This window comes from Gossypium raimondii, chromosome 8 (assembly GCF_025698545.1).
Source record: "Gossypium raimondii isolate GPD5lz chromosome 8, ASM2569854v1, whole genome shotgun sequence".
In the NCBI taxonomy this organism is placed as follows: Eukaryota; Viridiplantae; Streptophyta; class Magnoliopsida; order Malvales; family Malvaceae; genus Gossypium; species Gossypium raimondii.
Window position 1 is genome coordinate 865,612 of NC_068572.1, and position 20,872 is coordinate 886,483.

Consider the following 20,872-nt stretch of genomic DNA (forward strand, 5'->3'; position numbering starts at 1 on the left):
AAAAAATTCAAAGAGAATAAAGAAAACTATTTTACAGTCCAATGCATCTTATTCTATAAGTTGTAATGGCATCTCTTTTGATATCATCATCACTATGGATAATATCTATGTGTGAGTTTTCAAAAATAAAAGAGAGTATATATATATATATATGTGTGTGTGTGTGAGTCATCATAATTCTTTTGATTTTTGATGCTCTATATCTTGGACTTTTTTTTGTTCATCTTTTTGGATGACAATGAGTGAAGCTTGAGACAACTGGTGGAGAGAATATGTAACAGCAAAGCTCTATAGGCCACTCTATAAAAATGGCTTCCATTGTGTAGATCATTAATTAAAACTCAAAAGTCTTAGCTAAATATCTTGTTTCATCGGAGTGACTATGGATGGTGGTGGTGAAGAAGTTTTCACTGACGGAGAAGGTCAAATGTTGCCGTATTCCGCTCGTAAACGTGGTGGTTGGGCTACTTTCCCCTTCATTGCTGGTCTTTCTCTCTCTCTCTCCCTTTTCCTCACTTTTTATTTTAAAAAATTTTGGTTACGTTGCTGACCTCTTTATTTTTTATTTTTCAAAAAATGTGTTTTTGATGTGCAATAAAATATGAGTTTTTGATTATTTTTAAGTAGGTATCAGACACTTACTCGAGTTCGGCTAATGTAAGAAGTGTACAATGAATTCTCAAAATTATACTTACCTTATTTAAACTCTTTTTTTTTACTCTAAAATACCCATGTTTGAAACTTGTTTTTGACACGTATTCAATCATAAGTTTTAATTGTTTTTAGATATACATATTAAACACTTACTTGAGTTTTGCTAATGCAAAAAAGTGTGTCATGAATTCTCCGAACTATGCTTACTTTACTTAAACTCTTCATTTTTTCTAAAATACCTGTGCTCGATATTTGTTTTTGATATGCATGCAAACGTGGGTTTTTGGTTAGTTTTTAGACATGTATACTCGTATCACACATTTATTTGAGTTCAGATGTGTCATGAATTCTCCAAATTATGTTCAAACTCTTCATGCTCGATATTTGTTTTTGACATGCATGCAAATATGGTTTTTGATTGTTTTTAGACATGTATACTCATATCACACACTTACTCGAGTTTGGCTAAAGTAAGAAGTGTCATGAATTATACGAACTATGCTTAATTTACTCAAACTCTTCATTTTCTCTAAAATACCCATGCTTGATATTTGTTTTTGACTCATATACAAACACGAGTTTTGATTATCATTAGACATGTACACTTGTATCAAGCACTTGAGTTTGGCTAAAGTAAGAAGTGTGTCATGAATTCTCCGAATCATGCTTATTTTACCCAAACCCTTCATTTTCTCTAAAATACTCATATTTGAAACTTGTTATTGTCAGACACATTCAAACATGGGTTTTGATTGTTTTTAGACATATACTCGTATCGAATACTTACCCTAATTCGGCACCGAAAAATGTGTCATGAATTTTCAGACTAACAAGCAAATGAAAAAAAAAAAAAACAGGGGCACTAATAGGATCAAGCATAGCAGCATCAGGATGGGCAAACAACTTGATTGTGTACATGATTGAAAAATTCCATGTGAGAAGCATTGATGCAACCCAAACATTCAACATTGTAGCTGCTTCTACTAGTTTACTTCCTATGGTTGCTGCAATCCTTGCCGATTCTTTCCTCGGTTGCTTTTCCATTGTTTGGATCTCGTCTCTTATCTCGATCCTGGTAACCATTTACTTTTATTTTCATTATGAAACGACCTCGAATTATGAACCTAGATTCTAAATTGATTATGTTGAAGGGAGGTTAATTCTTTCTAGAGAAGTATTCAAAGTGTCGTCCGTCTGGAGCCAAAGGAGCCCCCAACGGGTTGATATTGTCCTTGGGTAAAGCTGGGGTTTTGTCTCTCGACTTTGTTAAGAGCCTAAGTGTCAAAGGAGGCGGGATTCAAAAGGTGGGAGCACCTTGTTGGATCACGCACTTGGTAGGATTTGAACCCTTGCTCCTTATAGAGCATCTAAGGGTCTAATCCGACAAGGTGTTCCTGCTCTATAAACTCTATCTTCGACTCTCGAACTCTTGACAAAGTGTCGTCCATTTGGTTAATGGAATCTTAACAGCTCAATATTGTCTCTAGGTTGAGCCAGAGTTTTATCTCCTGACTTCGTTAAGTGCCTGAGTGCCAAAAATGAGGTTCACAAAGCGGAAGCACCTTGTTGGATTAGGCCCTTAGATGCCATATACGGAGCATGAGTTCAAACCCTATCAAGCACTCGATTCAACAAGGTGCTCCTGCTATGTGAACCTTGCCTCTAGTACTCGCGCTCTTGACAAAGTCGGGAGACAAAATTCCAACTTGACCCGGTGATAATACCAACTCGTTAAGCGGTTCATTGGTCCCAGACAAACGACACTTCAAACACTTCTCCAAAAGCAGTTAGTTTCCCCTCAACAAGTCCGAAACTTCAAAACGTTTTAATTGAACCTTTAAAGTATCAGCAATGTATGAATCACCATCGACCTAATCATTAATTCAAACATATTTAAAACATGTGAATCAAATTGTAAACATATATGCACATGGACAACTTGAATCTGACATTTTTGAAAAAGACAATGCTTAATAAAATTTAGAAGTAGTATTTCTTTTCTTTAATTCGTTGAATCCAAGCTGCCCATATAATATTTACGCATGTACATGTATTTACAATTTGATATTATATTTTAAAACCGAGACTAATTTGAGTACTCAATTAATATATTCGAATCTCGAGAGTATTGCTAAATTTCTTCTATCCTGGAATATTGGATGAAAAAGGAGTTAGCTAATGTTTGAGTAACTTTAGTATTGTTCTTTACTGTTGGCATATTAGAGCTTTATCAATGTTGCCTATCCTAATATATTTCTTAATTATTGAAAGTACTTGTGTTTAATATCAGTATACTATATATATTTAAAATTCTTGAAATAAAACTTTATAAAATACAAATCCTTCAAATATTCAAAAAAAAATGTGAATGTAATTCTTGTTTTAGTCATTTGAAATTTTATTTATTTCTTTAATTTGATATAACTTCATCTCTCTACTACCCTAAAAAAGTGATGACTGAGAAATTTCTTTTAAAACTTGTCCATAATACGGGCAGAGTCACAGCCCAGCTCAAAAAAATTCAAGCTAAAAAAACCCATTTCATTTTTAAAAGATATTAAAATATGTTTTTATATTAATTTTTCAGATATTTTCATAATTAAATTTAAATTTTAAAAAATTATTATTTAAATTTTATTTAGATTGGGCTAGACATAAAAACCTTGTTTAATCCTGGCCCATGAACAAGCGGTTGACTGAATTTTTACATAGCCCTAACTATGTATTCGTAGTGACAAAAAATGATAAATTAATCCAATTAAGTGAATACTATTAAATTTTGCGGTTAAATCAGGTAGCTGGAAATTAATATTCAATAATTAATATCTAACAAAGTAGCAAAAATCAACTATTTGTGTTAACAGAGAATTGAACTAAATTTTCGACTTCCATAATATACACAGATCAAATTATGATAAATTAATGGTAGTTAACTAGAACAACGTATATTTATTTATGGATACGAGAATTGATTTACCACCGCATTTGTAGGGTATTATCCTCATAGCTTTAACGGCTATGCTTGATCCCTTATTGCCTCAACCATGTCAACACGGATCAACATCGTGCCCGACACCATCAAAAGTTCAATTCTGTATACTTTACTCAGGCATAGCATTAGCTGCGGTAGGTGTGGCGGGCACACGTTTCACCATCGCAGCTATCGGAGCCAACCAATTCGACAATTCGAAGGATCAAAGGGTGTTCTTCAATTGGTTCGCCATCAGTTTGTACACATCAATGGTGTTAGGTGCCACGGTGATTGTGTACATTGAGGAAAATGTGAGTTGGGTGTTCGGGTATTGGTTGTGTGTTGCGGTGAATGTCATCGGGTTAGTCGTTTTTTTATCAGGGAAACGTTATTATCGACACATAAAGCCTCAGGGAAGCCCATTTTTGAGCCTTGCACATGTTGTTGTTGCCACAATTGTTAAGAGAAAAGTGCCTCTTTCATCTAGAGCTGAAGATTATTACCATAAAGAAGATGGTCCTAAGGAGAAACCGGTTTCATTGCCTTCCAAAAGCTTCAGGTATTTGATCTATTTATTTCAAAATTTGATATTCTCGTGACTAGACTTGTTTAAGGATCATATTATTTATTATAGATTAAATGTTAATTCAGTTGGTACGGTTGTTGTTATAGCAACTTGGAAGTCATATGTTAGAATGTGTTTAAACCAAGGTTGTTTAAACCAGATCACCGGTCAGACCAGTTAGACTAGGAACCAGCCGAGGTATCAATCTAGATAGAGGCATTGAACAAATTGACCCATGAATTGGTACTTATCAATTAAACCGAAATTTTAATATTTTATTATTATTAATTTTTTAATGATTTATAGATAGGTCGGCAAATCGGTGGCTTGACCGGTTTGGCCACTAGCCGAGTTCTGAAAAGCTTGGTGAAACACATAATATCCTCCACTTTAAGGGTTTTGGAGAGTTTTATGGGTAGTTTATGAATTATCTCAAAAGGAAAATCAAGTTATTCAAAGTCTGAAAGATCAACTCGATATTGGACAAAAATAATATGCTCAGAAAATGAGTTTGGACAAAAACTCGTCTAAAATATGAGGTGGGTTTAGACTCAAATACGCAAGGCTCGAGCCTAGGCTATTTTTCAATTTTTTTAATGTTAGTTTACTTTTCTTTTTTTGAACATTAATATGTTTTTTTTTCATATGTTATGTATTTTATATTATATTAAAATTAAATATATATATAATATTATAATGTAAATAAAACTCCCCAAGGGCAAAGCTATTTGCTCGAATGTTTGTCGAAGGTTGAGACAAAAATATTATGTCTGAAATTTTAATTTGGACAACAAAATAAACGTGTTTAAGATATATATTAAACTCTATCACCAATATTCGAAACCCATTTTGGACAATATTATATAAGTTGTTTATATGTAAATATTAAATAAAAATATCATTTGAAAAATACATGAGCTGACTAAAATAGGTATTTTAGTCTTTTACAATTAAAATTCATAATTCATGTTTGGTCGACTTATGGTGTAAATACCATACATTGACTCGATCTATCGACATATTTACTCGTACTTTTATAATTTAGTCCTTTTTATGATATTAATGACATTAACTAATCAAGCAAATGCAGGTTTCCAAACCATGCAGCTGCGATGGAAACCGAGGAGGACAGCAAGGTAAATTCATGGAGACTATGCTCCGTACAACAAGTTGAGGATTTTAAAAACCTGTTGCGAATTTTCCCATTACTGTCGAGTGGCGTTTTAATGTGCACGACACTGCCGGTTATAAGCACCTTAACAATCCTCCAAACTCTAACGGTCGATTGCCATCTCGGACCAGATATGAAAGTCCCAGCAGGGTCAATGATAGTGTTCATATTAACCTCAACAGCTATCAACCTCACATTGATTGATCGGTTCCTTTTTCCGCTATGGAAGAAGATAACCTTAAGATCACCGATGCCCCTTCACCGGATTGGACTCGGTCACTTATTTAACATGACAGGTATGGCTGTTGCTTCCTTGGTGGAATCAAGAAGGCTAAAACTGGCTCAAACCCATAGTGTTTTGGACCATCCAGGGTCCGTTGTCCCTATGTTTGTCCTATGGTTAGTGCCCCAACTAGTCTTAGTTGGACTCGGTGAAGCATAACCTCATTATCCGGGACAAGTCACGTTGTATTACCAAGAATTTCCGCAGCCGTTGAGAAGCACCGCGGCAGCAATGATTTCAGTTGTCGTTGGATTCGCCTACTATCTAAGCACCACCGTGATTGATTTGGTTCGAAGGGTTACGAAGTGGTTGCCAGACGATATAAACAACGGGAGACTCGGGAATGTGTATTTGATGTTTGCAATGATGCAGATGTTGAACTTCTTTTATTTCCTGTTTTGTGCAAAGTGTTACAAGTATCATAGTGTGGAGGGAGGAAATAAAAACAGTGATGATGAGAGTTCTAAAAGCTGATGTTTAAACCCTGAACTTGGTTTTCGGTGGAATTCAAGAAGCATTTCGAATTTTCTAGGGAAACAAACAGTGAAAGGAGGGGAATGATGATTTGTGGAAGAAAATTCAATTAGAAAATGGTGTAATGGTAACCATATCCAAATATACAGAAAGCATATTGTTTACAAAGTTAGTCGAACTTGAATGTGAGTGTCGTACTGACATTTATTATCTCTACAACTACGCACAACCTAGAATATGGACAAGACTGAAGAAAAATGAATGTACACCCTTAGATATATGTGCAACACACTCACCCGAGTCTGAATAACATAGTGATATATAATATAACTAACGAAGTAACAGGATACTTTAACACGGTATATCTAAGAAACACTGAAACATTCACTTGTTTCCAAGTTGGGGAACTTACTTTTGGTTTTCTTCGTGCTCCATGCCAACCAATAACCGAGATGATCTGCCAAACACCAAGACTTCATGAATAAATCTTGATAGAAAGATGATCCTTGTATGACAATGTCACGAATCCAATCAAAGCGCTCAGTTTCAACTTTTGTGAAGCCTTGTATGACTGAAAATTCTCATCTGACAGTGGAGAATTGTTTGTAGATCGTGCACTATCAAGATGGAAGAAATAATATTTGGAATACCTGTAAGTATTCATTCTGTATGCAAACACTAGTTTCCCGAGCTGACTCCGTTCTGGGAGTGAAAAATTGTTCACCGCTGTTAGCTCTCTTACAAGAGATCATCCAAGAGTTTTGATACTATCGGAACTTTTTACAATAAATAAAACCGGAAGAACTTGAAATTTCCATACTTTCAAACTTACAAGACATTAGCTGATCTAGCAATCTCCGAAGTTCTCACCAGGATACTCTTCCGAAAATGTGATGTCATTTGCGAGCCCTGAAATATAATCTTCATCCCCATCTTCTTCATCACTTTCGAGATCAGATCTACTATACCTTCTTTCAACATATCCAAACATCTGCCGCCTCTGTAGGCGGACAACATGCATTATAACATCGGGGGCAAGTGTTGCCGGGGACTGGTCTTCTCTATTCTGTCTATTAGATTCCGTAATCTGTTCGTAGAGAATATAAGTACAAGTAAATACACATTCATAAATCTTCTTAGGATAAACTACACTAGTAGTCACCCAACTATTAGTAAATTTCTTTTTTCATCACCCAACTATGAAAAGTTACAAAATGGTCACTCAACTATTCAAAATTTTTTTTTTTGGTTACCTAACTATCTTGGATTTTTAGGTGTTCCCATTTTTACATTAGCCAACTAGTGACCAAAAAAGACAAAATTGAATAGTTGGATAACAATTTTGTAACTTTTCATAGTTGAGTGACTAAAAAACAAATTCACTAATAGTTGGATGACTACTAGTGTAGTTTACCCATCATCTTATTAACACTACTGGATACGAGATGATACCTTCTTCAAGTTTTTAGGAAGTGCAGGAGCATCACCAGCCATAGGAGCCCAAAGCTTTACATCTTTATCAAATCCACATGTAGCTAAAAATGGCATGCACGGATGAGGCTCAAGATGATTTACTATACGCCGATCACCTACCATTACTCGAACAAGCTTAGCATCCTTCTTCCTCCAAATAAATATATGCCCACAATCAGAACCACTCATCACATATTCATCTTTGGGGCCAAAAAAACTCACTCCTTTGACGGTTCGTGAGTTTCTATGACCCGCATAAACTTGCGGCTCCTCATTGCTCAGCTGAGTTTCAGACTCAAGAGATAGCGGAGAAGGTCCGAGCCCCATGTTCTTTTGGAATAAATAAATCAGCTCATCGTTGTAAGAAATAAGAAGTTCACTTGCTTTAGAATAAGCTAATCCTGTAATATGAACATGGTTAGAGTGAAGCAGATGGCGAGGGCAAAATAAGTTCACGGGTTCATCCGAAACATTAGATCCATCCGATCGATATCTTCTGATATCATAGACGCGTGCATATTCATCGGAACCTCCAATAGCAAAGTAATTTGGATTCCTTGGATCAATTATAATGGCATTTAACCTTATGTTTAAAGGCGGACTATTAGTTTCTTTGAATGAGAAGCAATGGAAAAGCTTCGAAGCCGAACCACATCGCAGATCATACTGCAACACACAAAAGAGTAAAGAATAAACAAAACCAAAAAATGATCGAAGCTAAATTAAAGTTGCACTTTCCATTAAATTAACTAACATGTTGAACTAAGCCGTCTTCACCACAACTAAAGAATATGTGCGGACTTCCTGGCTCGACAGCAAGGCTGTGTACACGACCTTGGTGCTTTCCCAACCTTCTTGTCTTAACTTGACCATTCACCAAAATCTCTCCAAGCCTCACCTGATATAAAAAGAAAACCCTTTAGAAGGTCAGAAGTAAGAAATTATCAGTCTCATTAGTAGATTCTTTAGTTATGTTTCAAGAAGTTTCTTTGAATGAGCAAAAATAACCTATTAGTAGCATCTATATTGCTTCGAATCTTCATTTTTTTTGAGGTACACATGTTCAACACTCCTGTTAGATACATTTTTGTGTAATGGTTATGGGGATATGATACTTAAAGTCCCTCCAAATACACTAAGAACTTAAAAAAATTAGAGCATCATGCTAATAACGAGGAGATATTAGTTTATCCTCTTTAGGGGCCATGAGCAGCACACCCTCAAGTGGCGCCATCCTAGCACACATGACCTCTATATCCTAAACAACATGGGTTCAAGTCTCCCAATCGCTATGCTCCTTAACTATCATGGTTCCAACAAAACCTTGAAGGCACACCACTCAATCAAATCCAAAGAGAAGAATACATTCGGGCCATCAGCACAAAGCTCTAACAATACCAATATCAAACACATTCCCCAATAATTTATGATTCATCTCTGACCGCTCCTAAAGCACTTTTCTGGCTTCGTCCCTAGGACACTCGTATCCAAATCCGACTAACATAGACAAGCATCAAAGCAAAGGATAAACAAAAAGCATAGAACATTCATTTACCTGACCATCAGCAGAAGAAGTGATTATTCTCTTATCATCAGTTAAAGGCATAATTCTAGCTTGGAATATATTGTCTAAGTGACCAGAAGCATAACAAAGTGTTTTGGTTTTAGTTGCCCAATTCCATAACATAACATGCTTATCATCAGAACCTGAAACCAAGATATCACCATTAAAGTTGAATTCCACAGTGTTTACACATCCTTCATGGCCATTTAGTTTCCCATAAAGATCGATTTTTTCTACTATAACCTGTACCCAAAAAAACACACGGAAAAAATAATTAAAAATTAAAACCATATCAAATGCAGAATAGAAATTAACTGACTCTTAAATACCCAGATTTTCTAAGAACAAGAATTGAACATTAGATAGATGACTTATTGTTGATAATTTCATTTGATGGTGTGATCAAAGTGGGGGACTAAAAGAAAGAGCAAAGAATAAAAGTATGGAACCTGTGAAGAAGAGAAATGGCGAGAAAAAGTTTGTGGGGAAGAAATTCTCATTTCACGGTTGATGATTTCTGGGAAAAAACCATGTTTGATTCTCTTGAAATTTGTCGTCTCCATTGTTTCAATTTTTCGGAACGGAATTTTCTTTTTTACAGTTCAGTTCTTGTTCTTTGCTTGGTGACTTATGCTTTGTGCATAGGGTGTAAGTAACACGTGTTTTTTGCAAGCTATTCGAGGTAAAATTACAATGAGACCCCTGTATTAAAAATTAGATTACATTTTATCCCTTTTACTTTAAAAAATATCAAATTAATCACTATTTATTAAATCAAGGAGCAAATTAATCCTGTCTGTTAAAATTTCATAAGCTTCCGTGCCTAATAGAATAACCAAGCAATGACACTGAAATGTGTACCACATGCTGATATATAGAGACTACTTTTTAACTATAGAAATAGATAAAATTCTTAAAAAGAATTCATATGAGACTACAATTTATCGGTTTACTCCTTAGTCTACGGTACATAAATTAATTTGCATATTTTTAATAGAGAAGACAAAATAAAATTTAACTCCAAGAACAATGATCTTTATAATACTTTTACCAAAAATTCAAATGAGATTACAAATTTTCAAATTAAAATTGAGTTATGGATGAGTTAACTTCAAATACCATAGTTCTCAATTCAAACCCCTTACTTACAAGCTTAACTATTTTGATATATTTTACATTATGAAATTATATTTTTTACTCAACTTAATTACCAATAAACTTAATCGAATTCTAGTGTCAACTTAAATACAAAAATTAATAATAAAAAAATTAATTAAGCTCAAACTCGGAATAGTAAAATTATAATTTAAGCCGAATTTCAACTTAAAATTTGAAGTCAAAGTTAAATTCGAATATCATGTGCACCCGTGTGTATAAAGCGTGAGAATGCGTTGCAGTTCTATGCTAAGCAAAGTGAAAACTCGTAACCTATAAGGTTGTTAGATATTCCTGATTTCAGATTTTTAGTTTTTGAGAAATTAATAATTATCCATTTTATTAAAATTTTAAAGTCTATAAACAAAATTAATCATTAATCATTATATGGTAGATCAAAGAACAAACCAATACTTTTTATTAAAAATTTCATCCAAAATTGATATCACTAATGAAATAACCACAAAGACAGATTTTTAATAGTAAAAATCAGTTTACTCTTTGATTTAATATAAGAAGACTAATTTACCTATTTTTAAATAAATGAAACATAAAACAACTCCGTAATACTTTTACAATCACAAAGGATATAAACGTTAGAGTGAACAGATAATATTATTAAAAGATAAATTAACGCATGAAGATCACTTGTCCACCACAATGATAATAGCAAGCAAGATGGAGCTATTTCTTAGAATTCTATGTTATAATAAGAATAATAAGACTGTGATTCTATCATATTACATTACCATACATTACATTACCTGCAAAATCACCCACTATTTTTGTCAGTGTAATAAAATTCTTTTATAAGTCTACCCTTTACTCGCCCCTCAACCCATTTTCCCCAATTGAAGAAATAAAGAACAAAGAATTGAAATCCACAGCTCTTTTTTACAACTCAGTCTATTTTATCGGGACTCTTCGTTTTCTCTAAAATATTTATAACCGTAGATATAAAAATAGAACATATTCGTACCTTCAAATCCCGATAACGTTGAATAACACCCTTTCTCCCAATCTGACTATTTGCAAAATCTTTTATACCAAGACCAGAAAATTAAGAAAAGAAAAAGAAAAAAAAGTGCTGGGATTTCAAAGTCCTATGTCAAATTTGTGTAAAAGCACAAAAAAGATGGGATGAGAAAGCAAACCCTGGCCCGCGAAAATGTGATAATCGGGACGATATATCCATTTTTTGTGTACGACTCTTCTTCTCTTGCATCCGAAAAGTCAATAGGCAAGGATTATGGTTTTAACTAATCATCGTCATCTGTTATCAAGGCAAATGAGAAAGGTTTGAACTTGTACCCATCACCGTGGTAGAATTTGTTTTGGAATTCCACCCAGTGAAGACGTAAAGCGTGAAGGAAAGCACTGAGGGTCTCCATCATGAGTAGTATGAAAGCAGTTGCGAAAGCAAACACGGCTAGCCCTATTAACCGAATGATGATGTTGTCGTACCTGTAATAATCATTCCTCATGGAGTCATTACCATTTACCATAGAACGGTTAAACGGATTAAGAGAGTAATGCAAGCTTAAACAGATAAAATGATGAAAACATGGCACATAATTGCACGCGCTCTAGTTTCAATGTCATAAATTAATATTGTGCCTATAACATTAACAACTGAGCAAGGCTCCAACTACAGAATCTACTTCGACATGTTATCCAATGAAGTTATTCAACTCGGACTCAAAAATCATAAGTGTCGTGATATGTTTTAGCTGGTTTGATTAAGTAGCAACCGGCAAAGGCCTGAAATTTGTTACAACACGCAAGAAACAAATAGTTCTTTTTTTATTCCCAGTACAGTGGTTTAGTTTTATTGTCATTCATCCAACATTTCACTATAGATATAAACCGTAACCTAGGAAGAGAACATGAATAGATGGGATGATGTTGAAATATGCACAAAACTAGCATTCACCATGCAGAGCATTAAAAGAACTCACCCCCAAGCGAGAAGTAGGACTTTCTCATAGAAAACGGTTGATAATTCTGAGTGTGCCAAGCTATAATGGCATTAAAAGCAGACATTAGCTAAACATTTATTTAAGAGAGTGCAAAAGATTGAAACTGAGAAAACAATAGATCCCACCTCAAAGCCCAAAGTCGAAGATATGATGCTGTGTTCGAGACAGCACCTAGAACAAACTCGATGGAGTGTATCATTTGGTGCACAAAAACCTCACTAAAGTTGAACTCCTCATGATGGTCCCGAGCAGAATCGGGTTCCACATCAAGATCAAACTCAGAGGAACCAAGCAAGCCATAGGTGCGACCTTGAAATCTCTAAAGCACATTGCACAAAAAGTTCAAAAAATCAACAAGACATTCATCTAAATTGATCCAAGCCCAATCTAAACAATAGAAGTAGCAATAAGAAAGCAAGACCAAAGAAAGGTCGACAACATAGTACCTCAGAATGAAGCTTCTTCAAAATAAAAGGTTTAGGAAAAAGCATCCATGGAACCGCAACTAATGCCAAAAGCAGCAATACAATCTGCACAAGTTAAGCATCAATAGACTGCTGAGAAAGACTTGAAATACAATAACACGGTAAATAACAGTATGCATCAATAACCAGAAGAGAGAAAATCACACCTGAAGTGGTCTCTGTCCCCAAAACAACTCGTTTTCACCAAGATCATCAGTGGGACTCAAAAACATATAGATCATCACATGATAAAGGTCTGCTTGAGAACCAGTGCACCACTTAATTATAATGAGCAATGAAAGATACCCAAAAAGGGAGTTGAGGAATATCATCTGTGGCACAAACTGATACCTAACATCAAGATGAAAAGTAAGTTTCAGTTTCATCCCCTAATGAAAGCAAGTTAAGAACAGGGCATAAGTTGAAGGATAAAAAGGGAAAAACCACACACCTAATATCCAGGGAGCTGCGGAAAAAACGAGCATTGAAATAACTTAATACAATTCCTAGGTTCATCTGTGCCACACCTAGCAAAATTGACATCTTCATTTTAAGAGAGTTCAGAAAAGGCAACTCTGAACGACTTCCGCGCCAGCTTGGATCCACACCAAATGGGTACGGATCACGAAATTTAATCAAACCAGCAGACTTTGCATCACTGAGCAAAACAACCATAATAACAGTGGAATAGGAAAATTAGTTGAAGATATGAGAATTTGTTAGTCTGCCCAAGTATTGCAAATCCGAACCTCTTAACATTCACTCAAAACCAAAGCTGTAAGCTAGTACATCAGAACTAGGCTATTCACCCTTTTTTTACGTGTTAAAGTTCCAACTAAACTATATGCGTATAAAGGAGAAACACTGAGGACAGTTGACCAATGCCTTAAAAATATGCAATAAGCCTATTTGTTCTATAAGTGCGTAAAAATAAACCTATATCTAAAAGAAGATCTACAGAGGTTGATTCAATGGTGCAATACAATTTATATAATAGTCAAACTCTATATCAAGTTCTACAGTAGTGCAAAGATGGTTGCAAATATTATATAAATACTCTTACAAAAAAGAAAGAAATATAAAGCAACTGAGAAATCAAAACCAAGGAAATATTACATCCTCAATAGTGGATATTAAAATTAAAATTGCTTCTGAGACATTGTAGGACAGAGGATGACATCAGATGGAAACATAACATATTCCATCTTTCTTGTAAAAACTGGTTAGTGAAATTATTTAGATATCTAAAATTAATAATACAAACCTGCAGGTAACATCTCGGCATTTGTAAGCAGAACCACCAAATATGTGAAACGGAACAGAGAAGAACTCGTTGTAAATCAACCCACAATAAATTGAAAAGAGTGACATTAAAAGGAGTACATATCGGCCCCCAAATAGCATTTCCATAAAACTTCCAAGCTTCTGTAAGGTATCAAATGTGCAAATTAGATTACAATAATTACAAGCTATGAATAAATTTACATGCAGATCAACAGAAGAATAAGCAAGAAAGCATGCACAATTATCACAACATCAGGTCCATCTCAAATTATGTGAGAGTGCATCAATCCCATTCCCATCTCATTTCTAACTTTGAATCAGATGATTTTCTCTTTCAATAAAAGAAAAATGAAATCTTATTGTCTTCAGTTCACCTAAGAACACAGATACAACAAGACCCTTGTTATAGCAGTTTGATCATTAGACAAACATTAATGAGGGGAAAATGAAATGCTATGAAATCAGTCATACCAAAATATAGCAAAAACGTCAGAAATGTAGAAATCCATTTAGAACCTATTCATAAACTTGTATTTCAGATTTTTAACCAATCAGACCACTTTCTGCAGTATATTATCAATGGGTCAACCCAATGGTTCAAACCATCATTGAAGTAGGAATTAATAATTAACTGAAATAAAATGCAGCCTCATTCAGTGTTAAACCCTGCTTAACAGTCCCAATAAGAAATCATACCCATTAAAAACAATATTCTATCCAATATTCCTATTATAACAATAACAGTTTCTCTATCGTGCAAATATAGGTTTGCTTGTTAGTTTCTACTCTATACAGATATGTTTGCAGACATGCCTGAGTGCTGAGCCTGCCTTCTCGAGCTATAAGGACCAATGCTCCCAATAACAAGCATATTCCATGACCCCAATCACCAAACATCACCGCAAAAAGAAAAGGAAAAGTAACAACAGAGTAAACTGCAGGATTTGCCTCCTGATATCTTGCAACACTGCAAATAGTTCTAATGTCAGAATTCTGATAGGTTATATAGGTAGCAAGTAAATATGTCACAAATAAACATATACAATAGCTTATCTTGAAGTCACTATGACTCACTGAATCATTCAATATATTAAGAATGCATAAACTAGCGGTTATAATATGGAGGAGATACTTCAACTTTGACATACTAGAGTGTCATTATGTAAATGTTCTAACAACTAGATAGACTGCAAGGAAGAAATCATGTTGGCCGCAGAAAGGAAGGTGTTGCCCCCCACTAGCATGTTATATTTACCATCTAAAACACAGAACATCCATATCCACGAAAGCATGTACTAAGGTATAGATTAATACAACAATATTCTTAACACTGGACAACCGTACTATTTAAAGTGAGTAGTTTACACATTTTTCTCTATAATATCAACAGAAAGCATGTCAGCCATAAGTTAAAGCAACAGAGCATCATGCTAGAACTCACCCATATGCATCAACAATCTCTTGATATGCATTTGTGAAATGGTTTGTTCTGAAATATGTAGGAGGTGATTCCACAGCATCCATCACATGAAAAATTATACCTACTTGTGAACTGCTATCAAATGTTGCCCGTTGCAATGCTTCTTGAATCTGTTGGGAAAAACCTACTTCCTCAATTCTAAGGCAACAAAGTTCTAACAGAAGATAAAGAGGGCAGAGTAAAAACATAGAACGTAGATTGATGACGCATAATGAGATACCTGGGCTTTTGCAAATATAGGGCACCATCCCTCCCCAACAAGACATTTCTTAGTAACATCAAAATTCAACATATTCAATGTATCATATACAGCTTTTTCCCTTCGTACCTGGTTTTAAAAAAATTAAAAATTACAAGGGTCCTAGCTGATAATATCATAGCAACAAATATATGGGATTTTATATGCTAATTTAGATATTTTGCACATTATTATTTTAGATATTTTGTGCATTGCGATATTCATTGCTCCAGCAAAAGACAACAGGTAAGACAAGGCACATTCACTAAAACACATCTTACCATACTCGTCCATTGTGTTAGATGGTATCCAATTGAGGTCAGAGCTTTATTTCGATGGCGAATACCAGCATCCAATGTGGTCTCCAATTCAGAAAGATGTGATGAGACCTGTGAACAAAAACCCAAACATTCAACTAGAAGAATACAGATTTCCATTGGAACTCCAACTATTAACAACCATACGAGGCATACATATAGACAAGTGAGGAAGTCAAAACAGAGCCAAATTAAATTGAAGTTTGGATCAGCTCTTGAATATTCCAGAATAAAAAAAAATGAAAAAATCAAAGCTGTTAGGTCATCTCCTCAAAGAATCAAGGCACAGAATTTTAGGCCAGGTTATGAAGATCATATGAAGATTAACATATTTTTACATTAAATTCAAAATATGATTTGATTAGTATAACGGACACAAGAAAAAAATAATAATTAACCTCCATGACCCAGCACTTACTTCTCTAGTTATTTGCCTTTGTTTATTAATGTCATCAGGGACAGGATAGCAATTAGCACCAAATGCTTCACAAATTTTCAAAATCTTTGTCCTTGCCTGTTCCCCAGAGAAATGAACCACAAATACTGTTTTCTCAACCTGCAAAGACAAATAGAAAAAAAATAATTGTAAAGCTTCTTTCTTTCAACACTGCAACAGTCTAGCCATCAAAAAGCAATACCATGACATCTTTGCTTGTAGACAAACCAGAGACAGAATGTATCAAACAACAGTAAAAGCTTCCAAATTAAAAGATAGCAGAAGAATTAGCAACATAATCTATGGTGATGAGAGGGAAAATAAACCATTTCAGCAGACAGAGGATCCATAATTTCTTCACCAGCCGGTGCCTGATTAAAAAGCATATTGCCTCTGGTAGCACGAAATAGCATCCTCTCAAATCTAAGAGCCTTGGACTTACAAATAATCCCACTGATGAATCTCAAACCAGATTGGTCTGCAGGCCTCGTTTCCTGTACAGTGAATAAGCATATACTAGATGAAACTGGAGTAATAGGTTTGCAAAAAGTAATTAAATAACAGGATCAGCAAATACCTGTTCAAGTAATGATGCTGTCTCAACATAATCATCATTTGAGTATACATTCTCACTTAGTTCCCTTTCCTCAGCAACTGCATGGTTACTACTTGGCAAAAGAAAACCACATGCCTGGAATTTGAGCAAAATGAATGAGAAGGCATCCAGTATTCAACATAAAGACTTTGGTTATAGGTTTCTTTTCAAAAGCGTAGCATTCAAAAAGGAAATAGAAAAAAGTTTACATGGATTTGATGAGTTCACATATCTTTACCACAGACAAAAATATTCACTTCATATTGTTACTTGCCCTGTGATCTTATGATGTTCCTTTCAATTTTTTCGCCTTTTGTTTTGCCTAGTAATTTCCTATCATGTTTGAATGAAGCAGGACCATTAAAAAGCTTAACTAATTCTTAAAAATGGCTTTGCAGAAATCAACCAACCAGAGAATAACTGAATATTAGAAAGCGTTTAGGGGAGGGAGGAAAAAAAAGTAAAACCCTAACATGACTTTGAGCAGTGAAGATGAGAAAGAAATCGATAAACAAATGCAAGAACTGGTCCCTAACACATTAATATGTATAATAACTGAAGAAATGAACAAAGAAATTCACCTTTTGCAAAACCAACTTGAACTCAAGGAGCTCATTGTATGTAACTCGAAGTTTCTCGCTGTTGGAGTTCATTTCAATCAGTTCGTGCTCATGCTCAGCAAGTTGTATCTGGAATTGTAACAAACACAAAATACAATACACACTTTATTCCAGAAAAGACCACCATATCTTACATTAACTATTATGCCATGCAATAAAGTATAACTTTCTGTAACTGGAACATCAAAAGGGAATATGCAAGTCAAAGGGGGAATGAACGATTATTTGGTGGGAGTAGAGCAAATGTACCTCTAATTCCTCCAATTCTAGATCTGGTTCCACAACAGGGTGTACTGAAGATAGTAGACCAGCTTTACTAATTTGATCTTTGAAAAAGCGTAGCTTCCTTGACATTTCTCCACAACGCTTCACCTGTTAAGACCTCTCAACAATTAAAACTACAACAGATTATAATCAATAATCACTCAGTTTGATTCACTCAAAGACACACTGTAGATACGATTAAGTACACAAGGAAAGGATACATATAAAAAATCAGCAGATTTTCTCATTTCAACTGACCTTGCACCATTATTAAATAATACTTGATATTTTCTCATTAAAATAAATATTTAACAATTGAGAACTAAGCCTAAACCTATAGCACAAAATTAAAACTCTGGCTTTGGTCCATACCTGATTAACAAATGTTCGTTGGAAAGGACTTCTCTCAGAGTTTAGCTGCCACAGTAGAGGAAAAGTATTATAACCATTAGCATATTCAATCGATGGTTACAAAAGCAATTTCATTAAATTAGTTAGCAATCAGCAACTAGCCATATGGTTATGATACCAAACACCCTTTTCACCAGAATAAGGAGAGATGACATGGTAAACAGCCTTAAGACCTTCTAAAGCAACCCCCCCCCCAAATATATATACATACATATATAGTCACTGGATTGACAACAATTCTACTAGTAGGACTTCTATTTAGGTGGATCAAGATCCCACCTCTACAAAATCCTCCATCCTAAATTATATAATAAAAACAGCATCTTTAACAATTAATAGTCATTATCATCAGTACAACCAACAAAGCCCCAAAAAAGCTTTACCCAAATGCATAGTGAAACAAAAATAACTTGAATCAAAAAGTTGATAGAAAGTCGCTTTAAATCCCTGATCATACTTGCAGCACATACCGTGGCTAAATTTAGTATACTTCACCAACTAAAAAACAGAGAGTCCATCCTTCAATACTTTAGCATGAAATTGCTCCTCTCGATAATTCAAGCAATTCTATAACACCTGGAAACTTAGGACTCATACTAATACACGCACCAAAAGCTTAATATATGTTCTATTCCCAAATAGAGCAAAGCTTATTGAAATATTAAATTTCACATTATAGGCAAAACTTAAAGCTAGGTCTAAAGTTACAAAATTATTACCTACAAAAGCATGAAGTAAAACTTTCTCCAATAAGCTCAAAGCCGAGCCCTAAATAAGCTCAAATTCCAAAATCTCTCAAAACAAACCAGAAACCACCTTGTTATTATGCGAAACAGAAACTCCTTCCTAAGAAATTCAATACAAGTATAACTTCCTTGCTCTGAATCTAAAGCCTCTTATATTGTATCTTAACAAGATCCAGCAATTCAAAAACATCTCAAATCAAACAGGGGACTGATACAGAAAATTAATTCAGCCAAGATCTCACGCTCTCATAAAATTCAAACACCGGAACAACACCTAATCATTTATCATATTCGCATTGACTCCACCAAAATTTCAAATGCAGGAAAACAATAACAGCTAAAAAAATATAATAACAAGCTCTCTGCTTTCAGCTGAACGTAAATTCAACTACTTAAAAAAAGCGAAATCTCATTTCCTATTAATACCAAAGAAAAAAAAAAACAAATCCGAAATTCTCCTAATCAATAATTATTCAAAAAACGATTAAAACTAAAGCAGCGCAAACAAAAAGAATCGGATCTGAGCATATAGAAACGTACATCACGAAACTGGAGAAGACCGAGTTCACCGAGATAAGAAATGGCTCGGTGAGCAGACTCGACGGGAATAATGAGTTGAACGAGCGTCATTTTCTCCGACCGCATCAGATCCATCGGCGGCAAGTTATCTATGAGCTTTTCTATTCTTTCCATTTTTTCTCTCTCTCTCTTCCTCGAGAATCAAACAGAAATAAATGAAGTTTGGATCTAAGTTTCTGGATCTGAGACGGTTTTTATTTTTTTTTCAATTTTTTTTCTTTTTTACGGGAGACTGAGAAACTTTGCCTTCGGTTTCCCCATTGCAACTGTCATCGAAAATTTGTAAATTTCAGAATAAATTCGCTTGCCTTTTTCAAAGTGGAATTTGAGAAAAGAAAAAAAAATACTAAAAAGAACCTTTTATTTTCAATTTATTTGGTTATTTCGTTTCGCGTAATTTCAAAATGAGCCCCTAAACTATAACATTTTTTCCACTTAGGTAAGAATGGCAAAAAAAAAAATCATCGACCCAACGGGTTTCAACATCGGATCAGGTTTTTTTATTTTCGAAATTTGGTTTCTAGATGTGGCAGGGCAAGGGTGGGTCGAAATTAAATTTTTTAAAAACTCGTCCAACCCTGCCATTGGATAAAATTTATATTAATATTTATTTTAATATAATTATATTTAGAAAATAATTAATAGTATCACTAAAAAGTAATAAAGACATTAAACTATTACTATTATTTTGATAAAAATTTTGTGGAATGTTGGGTTGGGTTGGAATCAAAGTCGATATAGTTTTGATTTTACTCGACAGATAAATTAATATTTAATTTTAGGTGAGGTCAGGGTCAGATTATGTTAAGGTATAGTGGGTTGGGGTTAGGGCAGGCAAAAATACACATTGTCTCACCCTGTTGCTATCTTTGTTAGGGGTAAGCGTTCGATTGAATTGAGTGAGAAAATTTCGAGTTAATCGAATTGACGAGTCTTATTTTATCATCCTAACTCAATAAAAATTTCGAATCGAGTTGAGACGAGTCAAATTGAATCGAGTGAAATTGTTTGAGTTAAATTAAAAAATTAAATATCTCAAATCAAAATATTATTACGATATAACTAATTTCATATTAGAACACATAAATTTGAAACCATATATATTTGGAAACTTTTTCAAATCAAAATAATAATAATAATAAATACTTT

At 34.4% G+C, this 20,872-nt stretch overlaps 3 protein-coding genes across 4 annotated transcripts; 1 reads left to right on the forward strand and 2 right to left on the reverse strand.

Annotated features, from left to right (window-relative positions):
* Positions 1-168: 168 nt before the first annotated feature.
* On the forward strand, positions 169-6,217 carry LOC105790045 (protein NRT1/ PTR FAMILY 2.3). Its single transcript, XM_012617438.2, has 4 exons — positions 169-485; positions 1,512-1,729; positions 3,646-4,184; positions 5,281-6,217. Exons 1-4 carry the CDS (start codon positions 383-385, stop codon positions 5,801-5,803), a joined length of 1,383 nt encoding a protein of 460 aa, XP_012472892.1. The 5' UTR covers positions 169-382; the 3' UTR covers positions 5,804-6,217.
* LOC105790044 (uncharacterized) lies at positions 6,209-9,786 on the reverse strand. Of its 2 annotated transcripts, XM_052635251.1 has the most exons (6): positions 9,605-9,786; positions 9,147-9,398; positions 8,346-8,489; positions 7,571-8,257; positions 6,951-7,205; positions 6,209-6,820 (listed from the first exon to the last, which is right to left on the reverse strand). In XM_052635251.1, the coding sequence occupies exons 1-5, from the start codon at positions 9,716-9,718 to the stop codon at positions 6,966-6,968; spliced, it is 1,437 nt and encodes a 478-aa protein (XP_052491211.1). In that variant the 5' UTR covers positions 9,719-9,786; the 3' UTR covers positions 6,209-6,820; positions 6,951-6,965. The 2 variants fall into 2 exon arrangements, with proteins under 2 accessions (XP_052491211.1, XP_012472890.1); XM_012617436.2 differs by having other exon boundaries at positions 6,209-7,205; positions 9,605-9,785.
* Positions 9,787-10,900: 1,114 nt separating this feature from the next.
* LOC105790047 (V-type proton ATPase subunit a1) lies at positions 10,901-20,050 on the reverse strand. Its single transcript, XM_052634735.1, has 18 exons — positions 19,685-20,050; positions 18,360-18,404; positions 17,973-18,095; positions 17,685-17,792; positions 17,086-17,199; positions 16,835-17,002; positions 16,491-16,628; positions 16,037-16,144; positions 15,738-15,845; positions 15,479-15,627; positions 14,851-15,004; positions 14,018-14,178; positions 13,205-13,411; positions 12,921-13,104; positions 12,736-12,819; positions 12,415-12,608; positions 12,269-12,328; positions 10,901-11,774 (listed from the first exon to the last, which is right to left on the reverse strand). Exons 1-18 carry the CDS (start codon positions 19,835-19,837, stop codon positions 11,570-11,572), a joined length of 2,463 nt encoding a protein of 820 aa, XP_052490695.1. The 5' UTR covers positions 19,838-20,050; the 3' UTR covers positions 10,901-11,569.
* Positions 20,051-20,872: the final 822 nt, after the last annotated feature.

Coding starts and splice junctions, on each gene's coding strand:
- LOC105790045 (XM_012617438.2), top strand. CDS start 383: ATGGATGGTGGTGGTGAAGAAGTTTTCACTGACGGAGAAGGTCAAATG. Junction 486..1,511: donor TACTTTCCCCTTCATTGCTG/GTCTTTCTCTCT, acceptor AAAAAAAAACAG/GGGCACTAATAGGATCAAGC. Junction 4,185..5,280: donor TTGCCTTCCAAAAGCTTCAG/GTATTTGATCTA, acceptor AAGCAAATGCAG/GTTTCCAAACCATGCAGCTG.
- LOC105790047 (XM_052634735.1), bottom strand. CDS start 19,837: ATGGAAAGAATAGAAAAGCTCATAGATAACTTGCCGCCGATGGATCTG. Junction 18,405..19,684: donor GTCTTCTCCAGTTTCGTGAT/GTACGTTTCTAT, acceptor CTACTGTGGCAG/CTAAACTCTGAGAGAAGTCC. Junction 15,628..15,737: donor CTATATTTGCAAAAGCCCAG/GTATCTCATTAT, acceptor TTTTCCCAACAG/ATTCAAGAAGCATTGCAACG.
- LOC105790044 (XM_052635251.1), bottom strand. CDS start 9,718: ATGGAGACGACAAATTTCAAGAGAATCAAACATGGTTTTTTCCCAGAA. Junction 9,399..9,604: donor GCCATTTCTCTTCTTCACAG/GTTCCATACTTT, acceptor TTTTGGGTACAG/GTTATAGTAGAAAAAATCGA. Junction 8,490..9,146: donor CTTCTTCTGCTGATGGTCAG/GTAAATGAATGT, acceptor TTTTTATATCAG/GTGAGGCTTGGAGAGATTTT.